The sequence below is a fragment of the Lampris incognitus genome, chromosome 3 (genome assembly GCF_029633865.1).
Source record: "Lampris incognitus isolate fLamInc1 chromosome 3, fLamInc1.hap2, whole genome shotgun sequence".
NCBI lineage: Eukaryota > Metazoa > Chordata > Actinopteri > Lampriformes > Lampridae > Lampris > Lampris incognitus.
In genome coordinates this window covers 19780745-19804003 of record NC_079213.1, presented here as the reverse complement: position 1 = coordinate 19804003, position 23259 = coordinate 19780745, and the positions used below count along the sequence as shown (strand labels likewise).

At 43.7% G+C, this 23259-nt stretch overlaps 1 protein-coding gene across 2 annotated transcripts; it reads left to right on the top strand.

The window, feature by feature from the left end:
• The first annotated feature begins 487 nt into the window (after window positions 1-487).
• Window positions 488-23254, top strand: tmem209 (transmembrane protein 209). Of its 2 annotated transcripts, none has more exons than XM_056277398.1 (15): window positions 488-531; window positions 971-1130; window positions 1307-1365; window positions 1540-1671; window positions 1848-2074; window positions 3627-3825; window positions 11591-11766; window positions 12322-12393; window positions 12554-12650; window positions 13154-13279; window positions 13528-13625; window positions 18157-18271; window positions 18692-18789; window positions 20529-20602; window positions 22557-23254. In XM_056277398.1, exons 2-15 carry the CDS (start codon window positions 1018-1020, stop codon window positions 22609-22611), a joined length of 1641 nt encoding a protein of 546 aa, XP_056133373.1. In that variant the 5' UTR covers window positions 488-531; window positions 971-1017; the 3' UTR covers window positions 22612-23254. The 2 variants fall into 2 exon arrangements, with proteins under 2 accessions (XP_056133373.1, XP_056133374.1); XM_056277399.1 differs by having other exon boundaries at window positions 491-526.
• The last annotated feature ends 5 nt before the right edge of the window (window positions 23255-23259 follow it).

Sequence of the window (23259 nt, the reverse complement as noted above, 5' to 3'; positions counted from 1 at the left end):
ATACAAAATATGAAATCTTACCCAGTTCAGATGCCATGTTCTTCCATACTGGTCTAGAGTGTAGAATCTTTGGCTATACTGAACCATGAAAGGTTATGGCCTTTTTTTTCTTCTTTTTTTTTTACAAATAATTGCATTACTTTGCATATTTTTTAATTGCTTTAATGAATATGAGCCTCGTGAGAATACAAATCTGGGCATTTGTGTGAGATTCTTCATTGGCAGACATTTGAATGTTTTACATGTGACGTCTCAGTCCCTTTTTCTGTGCAGAAATGGACATTTCCAACCCTTAGGTGTGGTTTCCTTTTTTCATCTTCCACATTTATTTAATTAGAGATTAACGATACAATAAAGATATAGAAACCAAATCAAACAAACATACAGGGGTTACAAGAAAATTGCAATGTTGTCCTCTGATGTGTTACTTTCATTTGAACCCGGATGTACAATTTGTACAGTGACAATTTGCTTCCGGTTCAAATACGAACAATGCAGCGCCGCAGTGTGTACCCGGCGAACTAAAGTGAGGTGGGAATGAACCAACGCTTACAAACATACCCTTGCACCTTGTTGATACACGCAAATAGAAAACATTTGCACGATTCGGTACCCATTGCTAAAGGAGCTATTGTCTGAAAATCTTGTTCTCCCTGTAAAATCAACATAAGTTAACGTGTTGGCTAGCTAACTGGCTAGCGAGTGTTAGCGTGAATAGGTAGCGTCTCCGTCTGGAATGGCCGAAATGAGGAGCTGACAGAGCCATACTGGAATTCACACTGCGATGTCTCCATAGTAGCCAAGTCCTTTTGCAATATAGACGCAGTGCTGGGTCATCGGGAGTATTTTCTATGTGCTAGCCAGAGCGTAATCCAAATGAAGTGACGTCTTGCAGCGCTAGCATTTTATAATTGTCGTTAATCGTGACATGTGGTTGTGGCAAACTTTTCTTTATTGTTTTATTTCTTAGGTCGAACAGCTGAATGTAAACTTAAGTTGACACCACCGAAGGAAGCCATGTCCAGTATGATTGACAGGGCCATGAGGATGAAGATGGAACAGGCGCGTCAAGTGGTCCTGGCATGGGCTGTCCTTAACGTTTCTCTTGCTGGCATGATTTACACTGAAATGTTAGTGTTCTTTAGATGTTCACAGATACTCTCTGTACTCTGAAACGGTTGCAAGAAAACATTTAATGTGTATCAGCACTTACCCACTCAGCAATACAACTCTTCCATTTTTTTACACAGTTGTCAAGCTCATGTTTTGTTGTTTTTTTTTGTTTTTGTTTTTTTTCCCTAATCAGGTCTGGGAAACTTCTGAGCCGATACTATAATATCACCTACTGGCCCATATGGTATATTGGTGAGTACTTTCACCACTGCACCTCCTTTAATGGACTTATTGAACACTTTGTCATCAAACAATTTACACGAGAGTTTAAGCTGAGCAGTGCTGATGATTGCACTTTCTTTATTGCATATCTATGTGCACAATAAACATGCTTTTTTGTACTTACGTTTTCACTTTCTTGCCCAGAGCTGGCATTGGCCTCTGTCTTTTGCCTTAATGCCTTGTTTGAATTTTGGAAGTACTTCAAATACACCATGGCCCCATCCACCATAGCTGTTTCACCTGACCAGCATCATCTCCTGGGTTTGAGAAACTCAGGTGAGACCCCGTCACCAGAGCTGGCAGCACTTTGGTTTTGTATGCTTCTCAATCAATGGTTTTCCATGGTTTCGATGAAACCTCCCCCTGTCATACCAATCAATTGACATGGAGATTCATGTCTTTTTTTTTTCCCTTTCAATTTCTTCCTCTGATTGCTGTCCCTTTCCTTTCAGGTTTACGGGGCTCTCCACCCCAGAAGCCAGAGAAAGAAGCTCCAGCTCCGGCCCAGTCATCTCCAATGCAGGGGCAGAATGTGCTGAGTTACAGCCCATCTCGGCCTGCTTCCACAAGCCCCAAGTTCTCCCCCAGCTGTGTGCCTGGGTATAGTCCCCCACTGAGCAGCCCATCCTCGCCAGGCAGTGCCGGGGGGTCCTTTTCTCCCTCCTTGGCCTTTGGAAAGGTTAGTTCATAGTCATTGTCATCGACATAGCTGATGTACTGGATGTGTGTAACTTGCTCAGAGGTGAATCATTAGGAATCAGTGAAAACTTCTCCATTATTGATTAATTCAGTGGTGGTCAACGCCAATTCTCAACAGCCCCAGTACTGCCATTTCCCCCAGCCCATAGCAGTACAACTCAAAGACAAAAACACATCCAAAAACTACAAGAACACACATCCCCAAGCTAACACATATATCCAAACAAAACAAACAACAACAAAAAAAATCACTGTCCAAGGGAACGAACGCCAGCCAGGATGATTGTTGGAACCGCCGGTCTACATGGGTTAGCAGTTAGCTTAGCCCGCCCTGCTTCCACGTCCTGTCAGACCGCCCTCCGCGTTTCCTCCTCGGGCGCAGCTCCAGGCAGGGGCCGTGGTCGCCAGGCCCACCGGACGAACCAGACCAAGCTCTCCCAGCTGATCCAGCGCCAGCTCTCCCAGCCAGACAGTCTCAACAAACCACCCTGCACTCCTCATGACGGCATCAAAAACACCACAGTCAATGCCAAGGTGAGGCTGCTTCCAGACCACCCTTGGTGTTATTGGAACTGCCGGTCTGCATGGGCTAGCAGTTAGCTTAGCCTGCCCTTCTCTCCCAGCCGATCCAGCGCCAGCTCTCCCAGCCATCAAACGAAGACAAAACTTAGACGCAGACATGGACAAAGACACTGCATGGAAGGTACTGAGTGAGGCCGCCGCAAATGTGAATTCGCGCCGCCATCTTCCGGCACTGGCACTGGGTGAGGCCGCTGCAAACGTGAATTCACGCAGCCATCTTGCCACAACGGAAGCGGAAGTTACCAATGTAACGGTTTCAAACGGGTCTCAGGACCCAGTGTAGTGGATGTGGATAGGGCATAGAAGGAGGCAACTCTCAAGGACTGTTTTTCAGCATTTATTGGCTCTGCAGAAAATAATGATAACACATTTTTGGTCTCTCTTCTGCACCTCTGCCCCTCATCAATGCAATATGGCACTGTCTTATTACTTTTTCTTAAAATACATGCATTCTTTAATTAACTTGACATTTCAATATGTATTTAAGTCAACAAAGCGTATACAACCATATTTAGAGCCATACAAAATTAGCAGAAGGACATATTTTCTTAATTATAACTAATTTCTTGTCATAACCATGAAAAACAGTATTTATGTGTAGCAGAGGGATATCTACTAGGCAAAATTAAATGGTGCATAAGTAACCAGAGAAAATAACTTAATACATTAAACAGAAGACAACACATACCTGCAGAAGATAATGATAACACATTTTTGGTCTCTCTTCTGCACTTGTGATTAAACAAGTATTACAATTCAGGATTTGCTAACTCAGTGACTTCCTACCATGATCCAAGCAAAATTTCTGTCCATCACACGTATGCCATCATGCTAATTTGACACCACAAGGGGTAATATGTTAATCCTGTTAATTGATTCATAAAGGTTATTTTTGTTATCTTTCTTGGTTTTAATATGGTCTTGGTTCCTCATATTACCTGTGTTCTTAGGTGTTGAGCTACAGTCCTGGCTCCTCTCCCTATTCCAACAGCATCAGCCCAGCAGACGTCTCCTGCCTGAGGGCTCGCTACCGCACCTCCCCCTCTGTCTTTAATTCCCTTGGAACAAAGGAGGACTACATGGAGGACCTGAAAACCCTGGAGAGGTTCCTCCAGACTGAGGAGGAGAAGAGCCACCGCAGCCAACTAGGTACGAGAAGTTGTTTAAGTAAGAATATTGGAAACAGTACAGCACTGCTTGGGCAAGAGTAGGGTGGGAAACTGATTGCCCACAGGTCCAGCTATTGGTATGTCACAACTCAACAGCCACTCTAACTACACTGCTCAAAAAAATAAAGGGAACACATAAGCAATGCAATGTAGCTCCAAGTCAATCACACTTTTGAGATATCAACCTGTCCAGTTAGGAAGCAACACTGATTTGTGAATCAATTTCACCTGTTGGTAAATTGTCTAATTTCCACCTGGTGGAAATTAGACAATTTGCAAGACAACCCCTATAACAGGAATGGATTTGCAGGTGGTGGCCACAGACCATTTGCCTGTCCTCATCTTTTCTGGCTGATCTTTGGTTAGTTTTTCAATTTGCTAGTGCCCTCACCACTAGAGGTGGCATGAGGCGGTATCTGCAACCTACAGAAGTTGCTCAGGTAGTGCAGCTCATCCAGGATGGCACATCAATGCGTGCTGTGGCAAGAAGATTTGATGTGTCTCCCAGCACAGTGTCCAGAGCATGGAGGAGGTACCAGGAGACAGGCCAGTACACCAGGAGACGTGGAGGGGGCCGCAGGAGGACAACAACCCTGCAGCAGGACCGCTATCTGGTCCTTTGTGCAAGGAGGAACAGGAGGAGCACTGCCGGAGCCCTACAAAACGACCTTCAACAGGCCACTAATGTGCAGGTTTCTGCTCAAACAGTGAGAAACAGAATGCATGAGGATGGTATGAGGGCCCGACGTCCACAATTGGGGCCTGTGCTCACAGCCCAACACCGTGCAGCCCGATTGACCTTTGCCAGAGAACATCTTGGTTGGCAGATTCGCCATTGGCGCCCTGTGCTCTTCACAGATGAGAGCAGGTTCACACTGAACACATGTGACAGACGTGAGAGAGTCTGGAGACGCTGTGGAAAACGTTCTGCTGCCTGCAACATCCTCCAGCATGACCGGTTTGGCGGTGGGTCAGTGATGGTCTGGGGAGGCATATCCTTGGAGGGCCGCACAGACCTCTACGTGCTAGCAAGAGGTACCATGACTGCCATTAGGTACCGGGATGAGATCCTCAGACCCATTGTCGGACCATATGCTGGTGCAGTGGGCCCTGGGTTCCTGCTCATGCATGACAACGCTCGTCCTCATGTGGCCAAAGTGTGTCAGCAGTTCCTGTATGTCGAGGGCATTGATGCTATGGACTGGCCTGCACGTTCCCCAGACCTGAATCCAATCGAGCACCTCTGGGACATCATGTCTCGTACCATCCGCCAACGCGGTGTCGCACCACAGACTGTCCAGGAGTTGACCGATGCCCTGATCCAGGTCTGGGAGGAGATCCCTCAGGAGACCATCCGTCGTCTCATCAGGAGCATGCCCAGACGTTGTAGGGAGTGCATACAGGCACGTGGAGGCCACACACACTACTGAGCCTCATTTTGAATCGTCTTGAAGAATTTCCACAGAAGTTGGATCAGCCTATGTTCTCATTTTCCACTTTGATTTTGAGTATGATTCTGAATCCAGACCTTAATGGGCTAATGATTTTGATTTCCATTGATCATTCTTAGGTTATTTTGCTCTAAACACATTCCTCTGTCTAATAAATAAAGATTTTCAGCTGAAATATTTCATTCATCGATGTCTATATTGTGTTTTTAGGTGTTCCCTTTATTTTTTTGAGCAGTATACTTTAACCCTTCATTTTAATTGCTGTTAAAGAATGGGAACATTAAATGTTTCTCAGCAAAGTGGATGGTTGAATTTACAAACTTGGCAGCTACAGTAACATTTTGTTTTAAGATTTTACAAATGGCTGTTGTTGAGCTCCAATTTTGAGAGCAAGTACTAACAGTGATATCAGTAAGGATGGTCTTATTATGCTGCAATGTTCTCCCCAGTGTGGTCATCCAAGAAGTAAGCAGTCTGAAGACAGAGAGCTTTGAGGTCAAATTCTTCATTGATGAAATGCACTGTCAGACTCTGATAGGGTTCCGCTGTATGACTTGACCCCATGTCCATGGTAGTAGCAAAAAACTCCACTGTTTTTAGCTCCACTGCGACTCTCTGCCTGCACTATTTATATAGCTCTGGTATTGCAACCTGGTTAAAATAATGTGTGGGATGGCATGTTTATGACTGTTTATCAAGTGTCTTTACCAAAGCCATAAACCCAGCCTTGGTCACTGTGTTGAGGGGCATCATATCTTTCCTTATGAACTCCGCTATCACCTGAGTAATTATGCGGTGCTGTTTTGAATCTCATTCATATGGAGATGTGCTCTTGAACATTTCAGTCAGTGATCCCTCTTGGGGGTCCGCGGTGGTGTAGCGGTCTAAGCATTGGCTTTGTGTCAATGCAGTTGCCCACTGGGGACTGGGGTTCACGCCCCGGTCTCATCAGATCCGACTATGGCCGGGCTCAATGAAGCAGCAATAATTGGCAACGCTGTCTTCGGGAGGGGGCGGAGTCGGCTTGTGTTCGTCACATGAATGCGTCTCTGTGTGTGTCGGAAAAAGCAGTGGTTCGGCCTGGATTCACCTTGTCACGGAAGTGGCGAGGCATTTCCTTCGAGACTGCCAGCTGGAGAGATGCAGTTGGCGAATGCATATAGTACGAGGGTGGGTGTTTGAATTAAAATAGGGATCGATTGGCCACTAAATTGGGAGAAAAATGGAAAAATCAGAAATAAATTTAAACAAAAAAAAAAAAAGAAAGAACGAAAAAAAAGTGATCCCTCTTGGGAAACACTGATGGTCAGGTTTTTTAGCCATGCAGTTGTCATACATGACCTTGTCATGCTTTCTTAAATGCTGGAACAGGTTTGTGGTGTTGCTCCATGTTGTAGCTATGGTAGCAAGACATGTTCTGCACAATACCTGACTCTGTGCAACATCTTCTTTCCTTAATCCAAAATAGGTCCAGACAACCGATGTACTGCTCCTCTTTGACACTAAAGTCACCTATTCAGTGTTCGGTTCTACTGAGGCCATTTTCAAAAGATAGTAACGTTACTGCTCAAATCAGAGCCATGGCAAGTTGTTTTCTTCATTTACTGCGCTCACTTGCATGTCACGTGAGCGTAGGGTAGCCTGTGTACGTGAACCCCACATGGCCAGGTGTCTTCGACCCTCTGATTGGTTAGATTGTGTAACATAAAAAGAAACAACACTTTTTTAATGGCAGCCTTTGCGATTTGAAAATTGTGTTCTATTACATTGCAATGTCGGTTTGAATTCAATTGATCGTTCAGCCCTATTCAGCATCCTTCTCCCAATATACCCAGCATCTCTTCTCAAAACATGTCCAAACCATCTCAATCTTGCCTCTCTTGCTTTGTCTCAAAACTGTCCAACCTAAGCTGTCCCTCTCATATACTCATTCCTAATCCTGTCCGTCACTCCCAATGAAAATCTTAGCATCTTCAACTCTGCCACCTTCAGCTCCTCCTTTTGTCTTTTCGTCAGTGCCACTGTCTCCAAACCATACAAAATAGCTGGTCTCACTACCATCTTGAAAAACTTCCCTTTAACTCTTGCTGGTACCCTTCTGTCGCAAATCACTCCTGACACTCTCTCCACCCACTCCACCCTGCCTACACTCTCTTCTTCACCTCTCTTCCACACTTCCTGTTACTTTGAGCAGTTGACCCCAAGTATTTAAACTCATACGTCTTCATCACCTCTACTCCTTGCATCCTCACCATTCTGCCTTCCGCCCTCTCGTTCATGCATATGTATTCCGTCTTACTCCTACTCACTTTCATTCCTCTTTTCTCCAGTGCATACCTCCACCTCTCCAGGCTCTCCTCAACCTGCTCCCTACTCTCGCTACGGATCACAATGTCGTCCGCAAAACTCATAGTTCACGGAGACTCCTGCCTGATCTCATCCGTCAACCTGTCCATCACCACTGCAGACAAGAAAGGGCTCAGAGCCAATCTTTGATGTAATCCCACCTCCATCTTGAACCCATCTGTCATTCCAACCGCACACCTCACCACTGTCACACTGCCCTCATACGTATCCTGCACCACTCCTATGTACTTCTCTGCCACCCCCGACTTCCTCATACAATACCACACCTCCTCTCTCGGCACCCTGTCATATGCTTTCTCTAAATCAAGATTCAAGATTTAAGAGTTTTATTTGTCACGTACACACAAGTACAATCCCGAGTGCAGTGAAATGAAGTCCCGAGTGCAGTGAAATAAATCCACAAAGACACAATGTAACTCCTTCTGACCTTCTCTATACTTCTCCATTAACATTCTCCAAGCAAACATTGTACCTGTAGTGCTCATTTGTGGCATGAAACCATACTACTGCTCGCTAATCGTCACCTCTCCTCTTAACCTAGTTTCCACTACTCTTTCCTATTTCTTATGCTGTGGGTGATCAACTTTATACCTCTGTAGTTTCTACAGCTCTGCACATCACCCTTACTCCTCAGGCATCCTCTCACTTTCCAAGCTTGTGTTAAACAATCTAGTTAAAAACTCCACTGCTATCTCTCCTAAACACCTCCATGCTTCCACAGGTATATGTCATCTGGACAAACTGCCTTTCCACTCTTCATCCTCTTCATAGCTGCCCTCATTTCCTCCTTGCTAATCCACCGCACTTTCTGATTCACTATCCCCAAATCATCCAACCTTCTCTCTCTCTCTCTCATTTTCTTTATTCATCAGCTTCTCAAAGTACTCCTTCCACCTTCTCAGCATACTATCCTCACTTGTCAGCACATTTCCATCTCTGTCTTTGATCGCCCTAAACTGCTGCACATCCTTCCCAGTTTGGTCCCACTGTCTAGCCAATTGGTACAAGTCCTTTTCTCCTTCCTTGGTGTCTAGCTGCTCATACAACTCGCCATACGCCTTTTCCTTTGCCTTCCCAACCTCTCTCTTTGCTTTACGCTGCATCTTCTTTTTTTCTTTTTTTTTAATTTATTTCTGATTTTTTCCTTTTTTCTTCCCAATTTAGTGGCCAATTGATCCCTATTTTAATTCAAACACCCACCCTCGTATTGCATGTGTTCGCCAACTGCATCTCTCCGGCCGGCAGTCTCGAAGGAGACGCCTCCCCGCTTTCGTGACAAGGCGAATCCAAGCCGAACCACTGTTTTCCCGACACACACAGAGACGCATTCACATGACGAACACAAGCCGACTCCGCCCCGCTCCCGAAGACAGCGTTGCCAATGATTGCTGCTTCATCGAGTCCGGCCATAGTCGGATCTGACGAGACCGGGGCGCGAACCCCAGTCCCCAGTGGGCAACTGCATCGACACCAAGCCGATGCTTAGACCGCTACGCCACCGCGGACGCTTCTGCTTTACGCTGCATCTTCTTGTACTCCTGTCTACTTTGTTCATCTCTCTGATTATTCCACTTCTTTCTTGCTAACCTCTTTCTCTGTATACTTTGCTGTACTTCCTCATTCCACCACCAAGTCTCCTTGTCTTCCTTCCTCTGTTCAGATGACACACCAAGTACCTTTGTAGCTGTCTCCCTCACTATTTCTGCAATAGTTGCCCAGCCATCCAGTAACTCTGCACTACCACCCAGTGCCTGTTTTAACTCCTCCCTGAACTTCACACGATAGTCTTCCTTCTTCAACTTCCATCATTTGATCCTTGGCTCTGCCTTCACTCATCCTACAGACCACCATCCGATGCTGCCTAGCTACGTTCTCCCCTGTCACCACCTTGCAGTCTCCGATCCCTTTCAGATTGCGCCCCTACATAAGAATATAGTCCACCTGTGTGCATTTTCCTCCACTCTTATATGTCACTTTGTGTTCCTCCCTCTTCTTGAAATATGTATTCACCAGTTATTTCCATCCTTTTCGTAAAATCCACCACCATCTGTCCTTCCTTATTCCTGTCCTTGACACCATACCTCCTCATCACCTCTGTTCCCTTCACCAATATGCCCATTGAAGTCCACTCCAGTCACCACTCTCTCTTCCTTGGGTACACTCTCCACCACTTCATCCAACTCACTCCAGAATTCTTTCTCTTCCATCTCACACCCAACTTGTGGGACATCTGCACTGATAACATTCATCAACACACCTTCGATTTCTAGTTTCATACTCATCACTCTGTCTGACACTCTTTTCACCTCCAACACACTCTCGACATACTCTTCCTTCAGGATTACCCCGACACCATTTCTCCTCCCATTTGCACCATGGTAGAAGAGTTTGAACCCACCTCCAATGCTCTTGGCCTTATTCCCCTTCCACCTGGTCTCTTGCACACACAGTATATCTACCTTCCTTCTCTCCGTCATATCAGCCAGCGCTCTCCCTTTACCAACATAGTAACCAACATAGTGCTAACATTCAAAGTTCCAACTCTCACCTCCACACTCCTACCCTTCCTCCTCTCCCACTGCCTCTGGACATGCCTTTTCCACCGGCACCCTGCTGGCCGACACTACTGGTGGTGGTCGTTGGTAACCCGGGCCTCATTCAAACCAGTATGGAAATCTGATTTATAATCTGCATATTTTATGCCCCATGCCCTTCCTGACACAACTCTCCCATTTATCCGGGCTGGGGACTGGTGCTAAGAATGCAATGGCTTGTGCATCCTCAGTGGTTGGGTTCACAAAATTGGGGATTTCGTGCCACGTCACAGCAAGCCTCTTTGATTACATCAATGCTGCAAGCAAGTTTGCTAGACCCAATATAAGACAGCTAAGTTAAAGTGATGGGAATTACAGCTTTATTAGTGAGCCAGATCATTTGGCTCAGCAATAAGAGCCAAATGATGTATGATAAATAATGTAAAAACATCAGAACACCATTACACATGGTGTATTGAAATTTTTTTTTATATTTGAACTATGTTTTGTATGTTGGTAAAGTGCATAAGACTCACTATGCTTGGCTCTTAATTTATTACCAAAGTGAGGCGTTTCTGGATCATATTTAACAAATACGTTATAGGATAATCCTATTGTTCTGTCTTGTATTAATTTACGGAAGAAAAAAAGACATTGGCTCGACGGGAGCCAGCTCCCATCGTTCACTTAAAGGAGCTGGCACATAGAGCTGAGTTGTTCGCAACCAACACGTTTATGTAAAGGCGGCGTGGCTTCTGGCCCTACTTGGTCATTGGCTTTCGCCAGGTGAAATGTTCGCTCGAGTTGAACATTTCTTAACTCGAGCAAACACTAATTTCGCCACACTCGCAGTTTTGCTGGGATTAACTCCGCCCACTATTGAATTTTCATGCATTTGCCACTCGGGAATTTCGCTTCGTGTTAGGCTCGCACCTTTTTTCGCATTCGCACCTCTACCCTATTTATTACTGGCCAGTTTTGTGTTTTGTTGTTTATTACTGGCCAGTTTCTTGTTTTGTGTTTTGTTGACCAAAAAAGTTTTGTTTTAAATCTAAAACATTCATTAGAGAGGAGTTGTGTATCCATACTGGGCCATTTGAAAAATAATGGCAGTTGGGTTTCTTTTTTTCCCCAAACACAAGGGTCACAGAGAAATAGGGAAAGAATATCAACAGTACAGAAACATATTAAGAACTGTATTGTAAAATGATATAAAATGCATTTGAAGTGCCACTTACTCTTAAAATAGTTGCAGACAAGAAAGTAAAGCCTATATTGGATTTTTTTTAAATTAATTCATTAGCTTTAAAGAAACCTTTGCCAAGGCTAGCATTTTTGAGAATACTGTCATCTATATTTTCTTATTTTGTTTTTAATTCTGGCATCGCTGCAGGGAGTCCCGAGTCTGCCTCTCCAACTCACAGTCCTACATTTTGGAACTATAACCGCTCGGTTGGGGACTATAGCCAGAGCCTGAGGAAGTTCCTCTACCAGTCTGCCTGCCGTTCTCAGGCCCCCTCAGCCCACAAGGACGAGACCGACATAGACTTCAAACAGGCTGCCGAAGAGGTCAGGGATGATTTATCAATCCATAAAGAATGTTCAAATGAAATGTTCACCATTTGGTGGAGAAAACAAAACCTACTCTTAAAATGAATAATGGTACATATATAACTCTAATTAATTAACATTATGAATATTTCATTATGAACTTGTGTGTGTGTGTGTATATATATGTTGAAATATGGAAAATTAGCTTTGAAAATATTATTTCCCAAATAGATAGTTTGTTGTCGCATGGTTGATTCCGTCATTGCAAGGGGCAGCAGAAAATGAGTTATTTGCAACCTTAGTAACAGACAAGAACGGGCTTTGACCTGAACTAAAAGTGTGACAGGTTAATTGTGTTTATGAAAGTGAGGTAAAAATCATAGTTTGTATGGAGACCTTGCCAAGTGGAAAAGACAAGAAATTTGAACCATTCGATTGTTGTGTAACTCAGCTATTTACATGAAGTGGCAGTCACTCCATTACACGGAAATTTGGGCTATAAACGGTAATTGTTGTCTTTTGATTTGAGACCAGCTTTAAAACTGCCTGTTCGGTCACTCTTCTGTTGTGTAGGTCTGGGCCAGAATCATCACCAGTCAACCAGTGGTGGACCGCATAGACAGCTGGACGGCCAAGCTGAGAAATGTGAGCAGTCAAAGGGAAAAGGGTGTTTTGATGGGAGTTTATAGCCCTTTCAGCCATGAAAGTTCTCAGCACATGAAAGACTGGCCTAAATTTGACTTAACAGCAGCAGAAATTATTGGTGTCTAACAGCATCATACACCTGTTTGTCTGTATTTTGCAGTGGCTCAGTGATACCATCCTGGTCCCTGTGATGAAAGAGATAGACTCTGTAAACAGCCAACTCCGGAGGATGGGCTGTCCTGAGCTCCAGATTGGAGGTACATGCACGCTGATCACTAAATGGGTCCCTTGAATCACAGGAGATGTAGTATGTCCCTAAACTGCTGTTTGGTGGGTTTACAATGCCTCTACTTCTAGTCAATTAGTAGCCAACAAGTGAACGAGTTCTTGCAGGGGTTACTGCTAGAAAAAACTATTGATATAAAATGATATTTTTGGAATATATGATTTATGTAAAGAGTGTGTTGAATGCTATTCAAAACTCACAGTATTGTAATTTCACAATGAATAAATGTGTAGTCAAGTGTTTTGTTCCCTCTTTAAAAATTGACATTGTGAAGATACAAAGTCTTTATCCAACAGCTGCAAAATACAAAATGATATTTAGGAATTTTGCACATAACACAGAAAAGAAAGAGAAAATAAAAATAGAATATTCATTGCACCCCTTGCTATTTGGAAATTGCGGTTGTCAAGAATGTGATGATGCTATCTTGTTTTACTGCATATCCTTAGTGACTTTACCTCTCTACACCACCAGAGGCCAGTATAAGCAGCTTAAAGCAGGCAGCGGTGGTGAAAGCCTCATCCATTCCCTCCATGAACGCTATTGTCCAGTACCTTGACGTCACACCCAACCAGGAGTATGTAGTGGAGAGGATAAAGGGTAGGCTCAACAAGCCACCAACTCTGTGGCATTTTTGCGTGTGTGTGCGTGTGTGCGTGTGTGCGTGTGTGTGTGTGTAACCCGTTCAGTGGTTTTGCCATGTATAAGAGGAAGAAGGAATAATTACTCATGTTAGTGCATAATATGCATCTGTGTAGAATAAATCATTACATGCATGTAAGAATAAGACAGAATGTCTTCCTCCTACACAATACATAACTTCTCTGCTTTGTGTTCTTCTCTGTCAGAGCTGGCGCGTAGCGGCTGCATGAGCTCCTTCCGCTGGAATGCCGGTGGAAATCTGAAGAACAGGAAGTGGGACACCGACCTCCCCACAGACTGTGCTGTGAGTCTATATACACACACACACACACACACTGTGATCTGGTGGCTCAACCAATTACAGTGCACACAATGCAAAACAGTGTGTTACTTGGGTTGATTCCCAACATGCTTTGCGGCTCTGTCAAAAGTTTTTTTTCTTTCCTGTTGTTATTTGCTATGAATGTTTGCATTAGCTCACATGTATCATTGCTGTGTCATACATATATACCATCTATAATGGTGCTCCTATAGATGTGGACTGGTATTCACTTAAAATTGTGAACATAAATATATCACACTTAGACACACACACATACAATGGAGTTGGGAACTGTTCATTCAAATTCAAAACCTGGGACATTTTTTTGTTCAAATGTTATCTTTAACATTGCAGTGCTTGAAAGCCCTGCCATTACCATCTGAAATGCTGTTTCTACAGCATTTAAAATTGAATCAACAATGTTATCGCTCCCCCTTTCTCAAATGAATGGTGGTTTGGTTTTGATTGTCTACATTTTTCAAGGTAGATTAGAGATGATAAGGAATAAGAGCTTGTGTGGGGAGATGCATGACTATTTTGTGTTTCTTACAGTATGTACTGTAAGAAACTCTTTCTCTCTCTCACACGTGCGTGCAAGGTTTTTAAAAAATTCAGGGGCCGGTTGCACAAAACACCTTAAGTTTTCACCTTAAGTATGACACTTAGGGCTTAATTTCTCCATAGCTGATGGACTTACTTAAGGGTGTTATGCATAATTTCTTAAAATGTTTTCTTAGTCAATGAAAAATGTTATGGGATTTACTGCATTGAAAGATTTTACAGCAGTAAATTTCTACAGTTTCCATGGAGACTTTTTGTTTGATTGCATTTGCTCTTGTGATACCTGTTATCGCCCCACAAAGTTGGCATATTGTAAAAAAGAAATGGAAGAAAAGAAGACATGAAAACCAAATTGGTCAGAGAAGGAAGAGATAGGTGACCTCTTATTTTATTTTCATGATTGCAAACTAACAGCACATTCATTGAATCTCCTCATATTGCCTATTACTGACTGGAAAGATCGCGTAGCATAAAACCATAGAGCCCTGAACCCAAATAAGCAGCCCACTGGCCACATCTGTTCCACAAGAGCCAAATGTCTGGCCTGCCCTGACCCATTGGCACTAACGCACCAGTCATAACATGTGAAATAAAGTTCATGCTGGTCTACTTTATTTTGACCTCACCCCACACTATACACTTGACCTATGCCGTAGCGCATGCGTAGATGTAAGACATACTCTACACTCTCTACGGTCCTTAACTAGACTGAGTTACTCACCAGCTAAGTCACAGATAATCAATAACTGTCCTAAACCAAGAACATTGCCTGCATGACAAAGCGGAAAGTCGACCAGGAAAACCGTCAGTTTAAATCTGACTGGATTGATCAGTTTTGTTTTATTTTACCGGACCATGCCAATCCCAGACCGACATACTTGATATGCATGCAGACTGTAGCTGTCTGCAAAGCAGATAATCTCAAGCGGCACTTCAACACTATTGATGCTGCCAGTTTTAATGCCAACTGCCCTACAAAATCAGATCACCACAAACAAAAAATAGCAAATATGATTGCATCATACAAGCACTCCATTTCTACTATCCGTAAATCAACATGGGCACAAGAGAGTGCAACAGCTGCATCATTGCATGTTTCATGGAACCTTACTAAACTAGAAAGCCATTCACTTGATGCCGAGTTGATTAAAACGTGTGCAATTGATAGGGCTGGTGAAGTTTTAAGCCATGATGAGAAAAACAGGAAAACGGTTGTGGAGCTGTTAAAGCAGGTGCCATTGTTGGCTAACACAGCAACAAGAAGACTAGAAATTTTAGTGGAAGAGTATTTTTCCAATCTACTCACCAATTTGAAGAAAGCAGAAGCCATATATCACTAGCCATAGACTCATCCTGTGACTGAACCGATATGGAACAGCTATCTGTGTTCACATGATTCTTTTGATGGGAAGACCTTTCGGGAAGAGCTACTTTGTTTGCTTCCTCTGCCTGGGCACACAACTGGGGAAATCATCTTTCATGAATTAACACAGTTCTTTGAGAAGAATGGCTTGGATGTGAGCAAAATTGTGTCCATTGTCACTGATGGGGCTCCATCGACCGTGGGACAACACAAGGGCTTGGTAAGCAAGCTTGCCGCTGTTAACCCAGCGCTCTTAGCATTTCATTGCATTATTCACAAATCAGTGTTGTGCGATAAACTGTGTGGGGAAATGAAAGAGGTGAAGGATAGCGTGACAAGACTGGTGGATATCGTTCACGAGACTTCTAGTCTGCAACATCGCCTTTTCAGAGCATTGCTGGAGGAAATGTCAGCAGAACACGAGGATCTTTTTCTGCATAATGATGTTCACTGGCTGAGCAAAGGCCGTATGCTGCAGAGGGTGTGCGACCTGCATGATGAGCTTGTGTCATTTTTACCCAGACTGTGGAGCCAAAAAGCCCAAGAATATCAGAGGTTTTTAAGTGACAATAAAGTGATGGCATATGTTAATTTTTTTGTGTGACATCGTGTCTCATCTACATCTCACAATGTTCCCCTCCACATACACATGTGAGTCATTGTTTTCTTCAGTGAACTCAATCAAGAACCAGAAAAGAAACAGACTCTCCAATGCACATCTTGGCCAGAGCCTCAGGCTTGCCACAACAAAAAACAAGCCTGACATTAGAAGGATTGCCTCATCCCCTTGCTCTCACTAGTTGGTGAATGAACATCCATTTATTTTTGTCCCTTTGTCCATAATTAAATGGTTTGTTTTGGACGTATTTTGTTTCAAGAGTGCTTTTTTTTTTTTCCTCTTGTGACCCTCAACACAGACTTTGAGAATCACAGCTTAAATTATTACTACTACTTACTACTATTATTACGAATGATAATAATAAAAAATGGTAATAATAATCATAATAGCAGCAACAGGAAAATCGGCACATATAACAACTTTTGCTGGCACAAAAAAATCTCTGGACGTTTTGGCCCTTTGCTTGGTCAGCATGACATGATTTGGCCCTTGTGGAAAACTTAATTAGGGAACCCTGCTGTAGAGCAATCATTAATTGCAAAGGTGCTGGATGAGCACAGCTGGGGAAAGTAGAGTGATCCAATTCTAGTAGATGGTCGGACAAATCACGAATTGTCAAATCTATAGTGTAAAATCAATTGCTCATCGTTAAGCATATCCATTGGGTTCTCTCGGTTGCGGAACACTCTTCTGGGGACGTGTTTATTTTCTTCATGTATCGCCATAAACTCGGCCATGTTGCCGTTAAGATAGAGTCAGAAGTTCCTTAAGTTTTTGATCGTACTTTGGTTGCTATGGTTTTTTTTGTGCAACGGTTTAATGAACTTCAAGTATTAGACCAAGATAAAGAGAAAACCTTAAATGCTTAAATTAAAATTTTAAGGAAACCGTAAGGAGAAGACTAAAGGGTGTTTTGTGCAACTGATTTTATTTTAAGGAAACCTTAGCTTGGACTTTAAGGAAAATCTTAACTTAAGGTGCTTTTGTGCTACCTTACTTCTTTTTTTCTAAACTGGTTATAAGGTGGAGACCAGTGGTGAAACGATGAGACTTTGAAATGTAACATTGTTGCATTTTTGTGAAAGGGGCTTTTTTTTTTAGTCACAAAGCCTGGCTTCACACTGATCTCGCATGAAGATATGGAAGAGAAAAAAGCCAGCGCTTCCGGCTGAGCTTAGTTAATTAGTTTCAGGTCTTGTTAACTCTTTTAACATATGCTAATGCACATGTTCTCACACTGCTTTACTTATCTGTAATAGATCTCCACCTTCTTTGAGCCTCTGGACTTTGGTCTCTGTGCTCCAAATATCTTAGTTTAGGAGTGCTGCTCTTGGTTTGCCGACCTGTTTGGTGAATTGACAGGGTGACAAATTAAAACCAGACTTCAGCAGGTATTTTTGGACTTTTTTTCTCTACCAGCCATTTTAGCTGTATTTATCTATTCTAAAAACACAAGTTGGTCGGTAAATTAATAGTAGTGCCAGTTGGATTTTAGGAAAGATTAGCAACCGTGGCCAGTAGCGGGGGGGAAAAAATCATTTTCCGCTCTCTCACTGCCACTAATATTGTTTTTGGTAGAACTATCTATTGCACATAGTTGACTAGGATGGCTTTTCTGCGGGGTAGTGCTTCAGGGTTTTCAGGTTGTCCTTGCCTCCAGGACATTTAGAGGAGGGGGAGGAGGAGGTGTAAGGCTCCTTTGCTGACAAAGAGGCTTGAACTCAGGTCCTCTTGTTGATGGGAAGTCTTGCTCATTATGACACCCTGCTGGTCCCATATGGTCCTTTGAGTAGAGCTGCCAGTAAAGAGTTTTTTTTTTTTTTGCCCTGCTCTTGAAATGTTTTGTGTTTCACACTCTGTTGAGTGGATTTCTGCCCAGGATTGGCACTGTTGCCCTATGCTTCATAAATATGGGCCTGTGGAACCGTGTTCATGTGAAATTAAACCTCTGTCCCATTTTTTCCCATCAGATCCTCATGCACGTGTTCTGTACATACCTGGACTCCAGACTGCCTCCACACCCCAAGTATCCAGATGGAAAAACCTTCACCTCGCAACACTTCAGCCATATGCCAGATAAACCTGGTAAGCCCATATACTTTTGCTAGGTATGTTGTGTATTTGGTACAGGGGAAACCTAAAGGTTAGTGTGAATTGCTCATAACTGGAAAGTGGACAGCAGGAATCCCTGGGCTGACTGGGAAAGTGTTGGTGCGGAAAGCGAATGAGGAATTCTCTTTTGTTTTGTCACCTGCTACCTTTGAAGTGTCCTTGCTGACTGGTTGCACCAGACACCTCTCAGATATGAATGTATGGAGCTGTGAGAATGTGGAGGAGCTACCCATCCTTAGATAAATAAAGGTTTCATTGAAATAAAGGGCTAGAAAATTGCTTTCCTGTACATCCGCCAAAACACATACACATCATCTTGCACTACTTCTGTATGCTCAATACTATGCTGCTGTTTGGTGTCTCAGTCTTGATATGTTTGTTTGCCTGACCTAGATGTGACCAATGAGAACCTTTTCTGCATACACCAGAGCAGCAACAACCCTCCTCACTACCAGCTCATCCATCACAGCCATATCTACAGCCTACCTGAGGTAACAATTGAACTCAAAATAATTATCAAGTTTCTTATTGTTATTCTATTTTAGAAATGGTAGTTCTGTTTTCCAGGCACATGTGGACTTTTTAGCAATTCTGACAGATCAAAGAAGGTTAAATCATTTCATCTGGATACATTTATTGTCAGATATGTTTCATCGCTCCACTAAGTGACATCTTCAGTCTAAACTGACTGCAGGTATCCCTACCCCTTATAAACAATACAGTTGCATGTAGACCGAAACCAACGACCAATTTCATATGCAAATATGGGTGTGACCGTTAACTAGAGTTTCAATGGCCATGTGTAGTATTGACAGAGGATTAGGGAATGTTTGCAATCACAGCATTGTAAGGGCCCTGACACACCAGGCGGATGGTCGGCCGTCGACCAATGTCGGGCCGTTGGTGAGCCCCTGTCACCCTAGTTTTTGCAGTGTGTCCCACAACGTTGGCACTAGTCAGACCCCTGTCGGCAGCTTTTCAGCTGATTCAGCTAGTTGAATCGGTGGAGTCCGTCGGGAAGAGAGATCACTCTGATTGGCTGTTCAGCTTAGCGAATCAGTTCTAAGATAGTGAATCAGGGCCGTCAGCTGTAGTCTTTACGTTGTATTCAAGTGCTACTTTTTGGCCCAGACGGCAGGCGACATGAAACGACGCAACAGTCGGCCTTCATCGCTGGTAGTCAGTTTGGTGTATCTGGGCCCTAAGATGGTGACAGATGCATAACAATCGAAATCAACGACCAGTTTCATGTGCAAATATGGGTGTGACCATTAACAAGAGTTTCAGTGGCCATGTGTACTATTCACGGAGGATTTGGGAATGTTTGCAATCACAGTATTGTAAGATGTTGACAAATGTACTCTTAGCCCCCCGTTCAGGGATGGTCGTTCCCTGTTAACATAGATGGCCTCTGACTCCCCGTTCAAACCAGCCTTCCTCCCTATCAAGAATGTGCACATCCTCATCCTTGAAAGAGTGGCCACTGGCTTGTAAATGGGTGTAGACCGCAGAGTCCTGGTCTGACGTGTTGGCTCTTCTGTGCTGTGCCATTCTCTTGGCCAGCTTCTGTTTAGTTTCCCAAATGTATAAGTCAAGGCAATCCTCCTGGCACTTAACCGCGTACAAGTGGCCACATTATCCTCAAACAGTTTGGGGTTGCTCTCACCCAATTTAAATTGCACTGCAATGATGCAAAATCCATCCATCCATCCATCCATCCATTGTCCAAGCCATATATCCCATCGGGGTCGTGGGATGCTGGAGCCTATCCCAGCAGTGATTGGGCAGCAGGCGGGGAGACACCCTGGACAGGCCGCCAGTCCATCACGGGGCCGACACATTCACACTTAAAGACAATTTAGCATGGCCGATTCCCCTGACCTACATGTCTTTGGACTGTGGGAGGAAACCGGAGCACCCGGAGGAAACCCACAACAACTTAGCTGGACAAAAGATAGATAAACTGAGGACAACACAGCCATATTCTCCCTCTATTCTACCTATCTCTGCCTGCACTGCTCCAAGGCCAAACGTATCAAACTGTATCATTACTGTACACTTGGCTCTTGCCCAGTCACTCTTATCTTTTTAGTTGCCCACACAAGAATTTGGGCTGACTCACATACACACACATCAAGTCCAACTTTCTTCTGCTTCTTAAACAACTACCTGCCCATTCAGGCCTCTTTCTAATGATAATGATGCAAAATATTTTTGATTTCTGTTACAGGGTAGAAACAATCTCTTCCACACTATTCTCATGTTCCTCTACGTCATAAAGGTCAAAGAGTCAGGGATGCTGGGGTGAGTACTTTGGCATTCTAACCCCTGCTTGTATTTTAAAAAATTTTTTTTTATTAAATTTTATTTTTATTTTTGGAATTTCCCCCCCTTTTCTCCCCAATTGTATCTGGCCAATTATCCCACTCTTCCGGGCCGTCCCGGTCTCTGCTTCACCCCCTCTGCTGAGCCGGGGAGGGCTACATACCACCACCTGCTTCCTCCAATACATGTGGAGTTGCCAGCTGCTTCTTTTCACCTGACAGTGAGGAGTTTCACCAGGTGGATGTAGCATGTGGCAGGATCACGCTATTCCTCCCAGTTACCCCTCCCCCCGATCGGGCATCCCAACCGACCAGAGGAGGGGCTAGTGCAGCGACCAGGACATATACCCACATCCAGCTTCCCACGCGCAGACTCTGCCAAATGTGTCTGTAGGGATGCTCGACCAAGCTGGAGGTAACACGGGGATTTGAACCAGCAATCCCCATGTTGGTAGGCAATGGACTAGACCGCCATGCCACCCGATTGCCCCTTTTATTTCTTATATTGTCATCAAAGTCCTATAAATGACCAGCCTGCATGGCACAATCCCTTTTTTGACAACATGAGTAAGCAGCCATTTAAAGTTGAATAAAATATCCATGTATTCATTTTCCTTTCATGAGAGCAAACGGATACAAAACATTATGACTACTCACAGGTGAAATGAATAATGTTGGATCATCTCCAAACAAGGGCACATGTTAAGGTCTGGGTAGATTAGATGATAAGCAAACAATCAGTTCTCATAGTCAGTGTGTTGGATGCAGGAGAAATGGGCAGGAGTAAAGACCTAAGTGACTTTGACAAGGCCCAAATTGTTATGGCCAGACGACTGGGTCAGAACATCTCTGAAACAGCAACGCTTGTTGGATGCTTCCGGTCAGCAGTGGTGAGTACCTACCGACAGCGGTCCAAGGAGGGACAGCCACAAACCAGCGACAGGGTTTTGTGTGCCCAAGGCTCATCGATGCACGAGGGCAACGAAGGCTTTCCTGTCTAGTCCAAACTGACAGAAGGTCTACTGTGGCACAACTCAAAAGAAATTTTTAATAATGGTTATGGGAGCAATGGGTCACAACACAGTGCATCGCACCCTGCTGTGTATGGGTCTGCATAACCGCAAACCAGAAAGAGTGCCAATGCTGAACCCTGTCCACTATCGAAAGTGCCTACAATGGGCATGCGAGCGTCAGAACTGGACCTTGGAGCAATGGAAGACAGTCGCCTGGTCTGATGAGTCCCATTTTCTTTTAGATCATGTGGATGGCTGTGTACGTGTGCGCTGTTTACCTGGGGAAATGATGGCACCAGGATGCACTATGGGAAGACTATGGACGGAGTGTGATGCTCTGGGCAATGTTCTGTTGGGAAACCCTGGGTCTGGCCATTTATGTGGACATCACGTGACACATGCCACCTACCTAACCATTGTTTCAGACCAGGTACACCCCTTCATGACAGTGGTATTCCCTGATGACAATAGCTTCTTTCAGCAGAATAATGTGCCCTGCCACACTGCACAAATTGTTTGGGGATGGTTTGAGGAACATGATGAAGTGTTCAAGGTGTTGCCCTGGCCTCTACATTCTTTAGATCTCAATCCAATTGAGCGTCTGTGGGATGTGCTGGACCAACAAGTCCGATCCACGGCGACTCCACCTTGCAGCTTACAGGACCTGCTACTAATGCTTTGGTGCCAGATACCACAGGACACCTTCAGAGGTCTTGTAGAGTCCATGCCTCAGTGGGTTGGCGTTGTATTGGCGGCACACAGAGGACCAACAGCATATTAGCCAGATGGTCATAATGTTTTGGCTCATGAAGTGTATAACATTCATGTATAATTTGATCACACACAGTTTCAGTATTTGGTACTGCTTGTGTCTAATACAAGTTTGAGTGTTTTCTAAGTTGTTCCCCATGCTCTTGGCAGGAGAGTAAATCTTGGTCTGTCTGGTGTGAACATTCTGTGGATATTTGGTAACTGAGGCCGCTCCAGTTCAAGAACACACCATAGAAGACTCTCTCAAGAAGATGCAAGTGGGTTTTTTTTTTACGCATGTGTCATTAGATGGTGGAAAGGCTATTTTCCCTTTTGGCCTGAGACACATGTTGGAAAGGAAGCATTTCAGAGTTTCTCGGCAGCGTGAAATGGCTCAGCATATGCACACAGACAGTATTCTGTCAATTTTAGTTAGAAATTTGGAAATACTCATTGAATTGTTTAGAATACATGCTTTTGTCACACAACAATGTGCATATAATAAAATAGAAGTGTTTTTTTTAACTTGCCTGTTCAGTTTTCTGAAATTTTTATTTTGAGAATGTGCCAGCATGACAGCCTTGTAAATAATATACCTCATAATTATCTGATGGTTGGTAAAGGGCTCAGCTTGGCTTGAATGTAAATATCTGTGTACATGATATTTCTTGTTTGAGTTTGAATAATCTATTGCGGGTAATGCCTTCCAGTCTCAAGCTGTCAAGATCACAATGCTTTAGTATTTCAGCGCATCTTGTGTTTGTTTCGCCTTGAATTCCAAACTCTCAATTAAGTTTGCCCTTTTGCAATTATGCAATTTTTTTGTGAATTTTAGATAAGACATGAAAATAAAAACGACACATGGAAATGTAGA

Coding starts and splice junctions, on each gene's coding strand:
- tmem209 (XM_056277398.1), top strand. CDS start 1,018: ATGTCCAGTATGATTGACAGGGCCATGAGGATGAAGATGGAACAGGCG. Junction 11,767..12,321: donor TCAAACAGGCTGCCGAAGAG/GTCAGGGATGAT, acceptor TCTGTTGTGTAG/GTCTGGGCCAGAATCATCAC. Junction 12,651..13,153: donor TCCTGAGCTCCAGATTGGAG/GTACATGCACGC, acceptor CTACACCACCAG/AGGCCAGTATAAGCAGCTTA.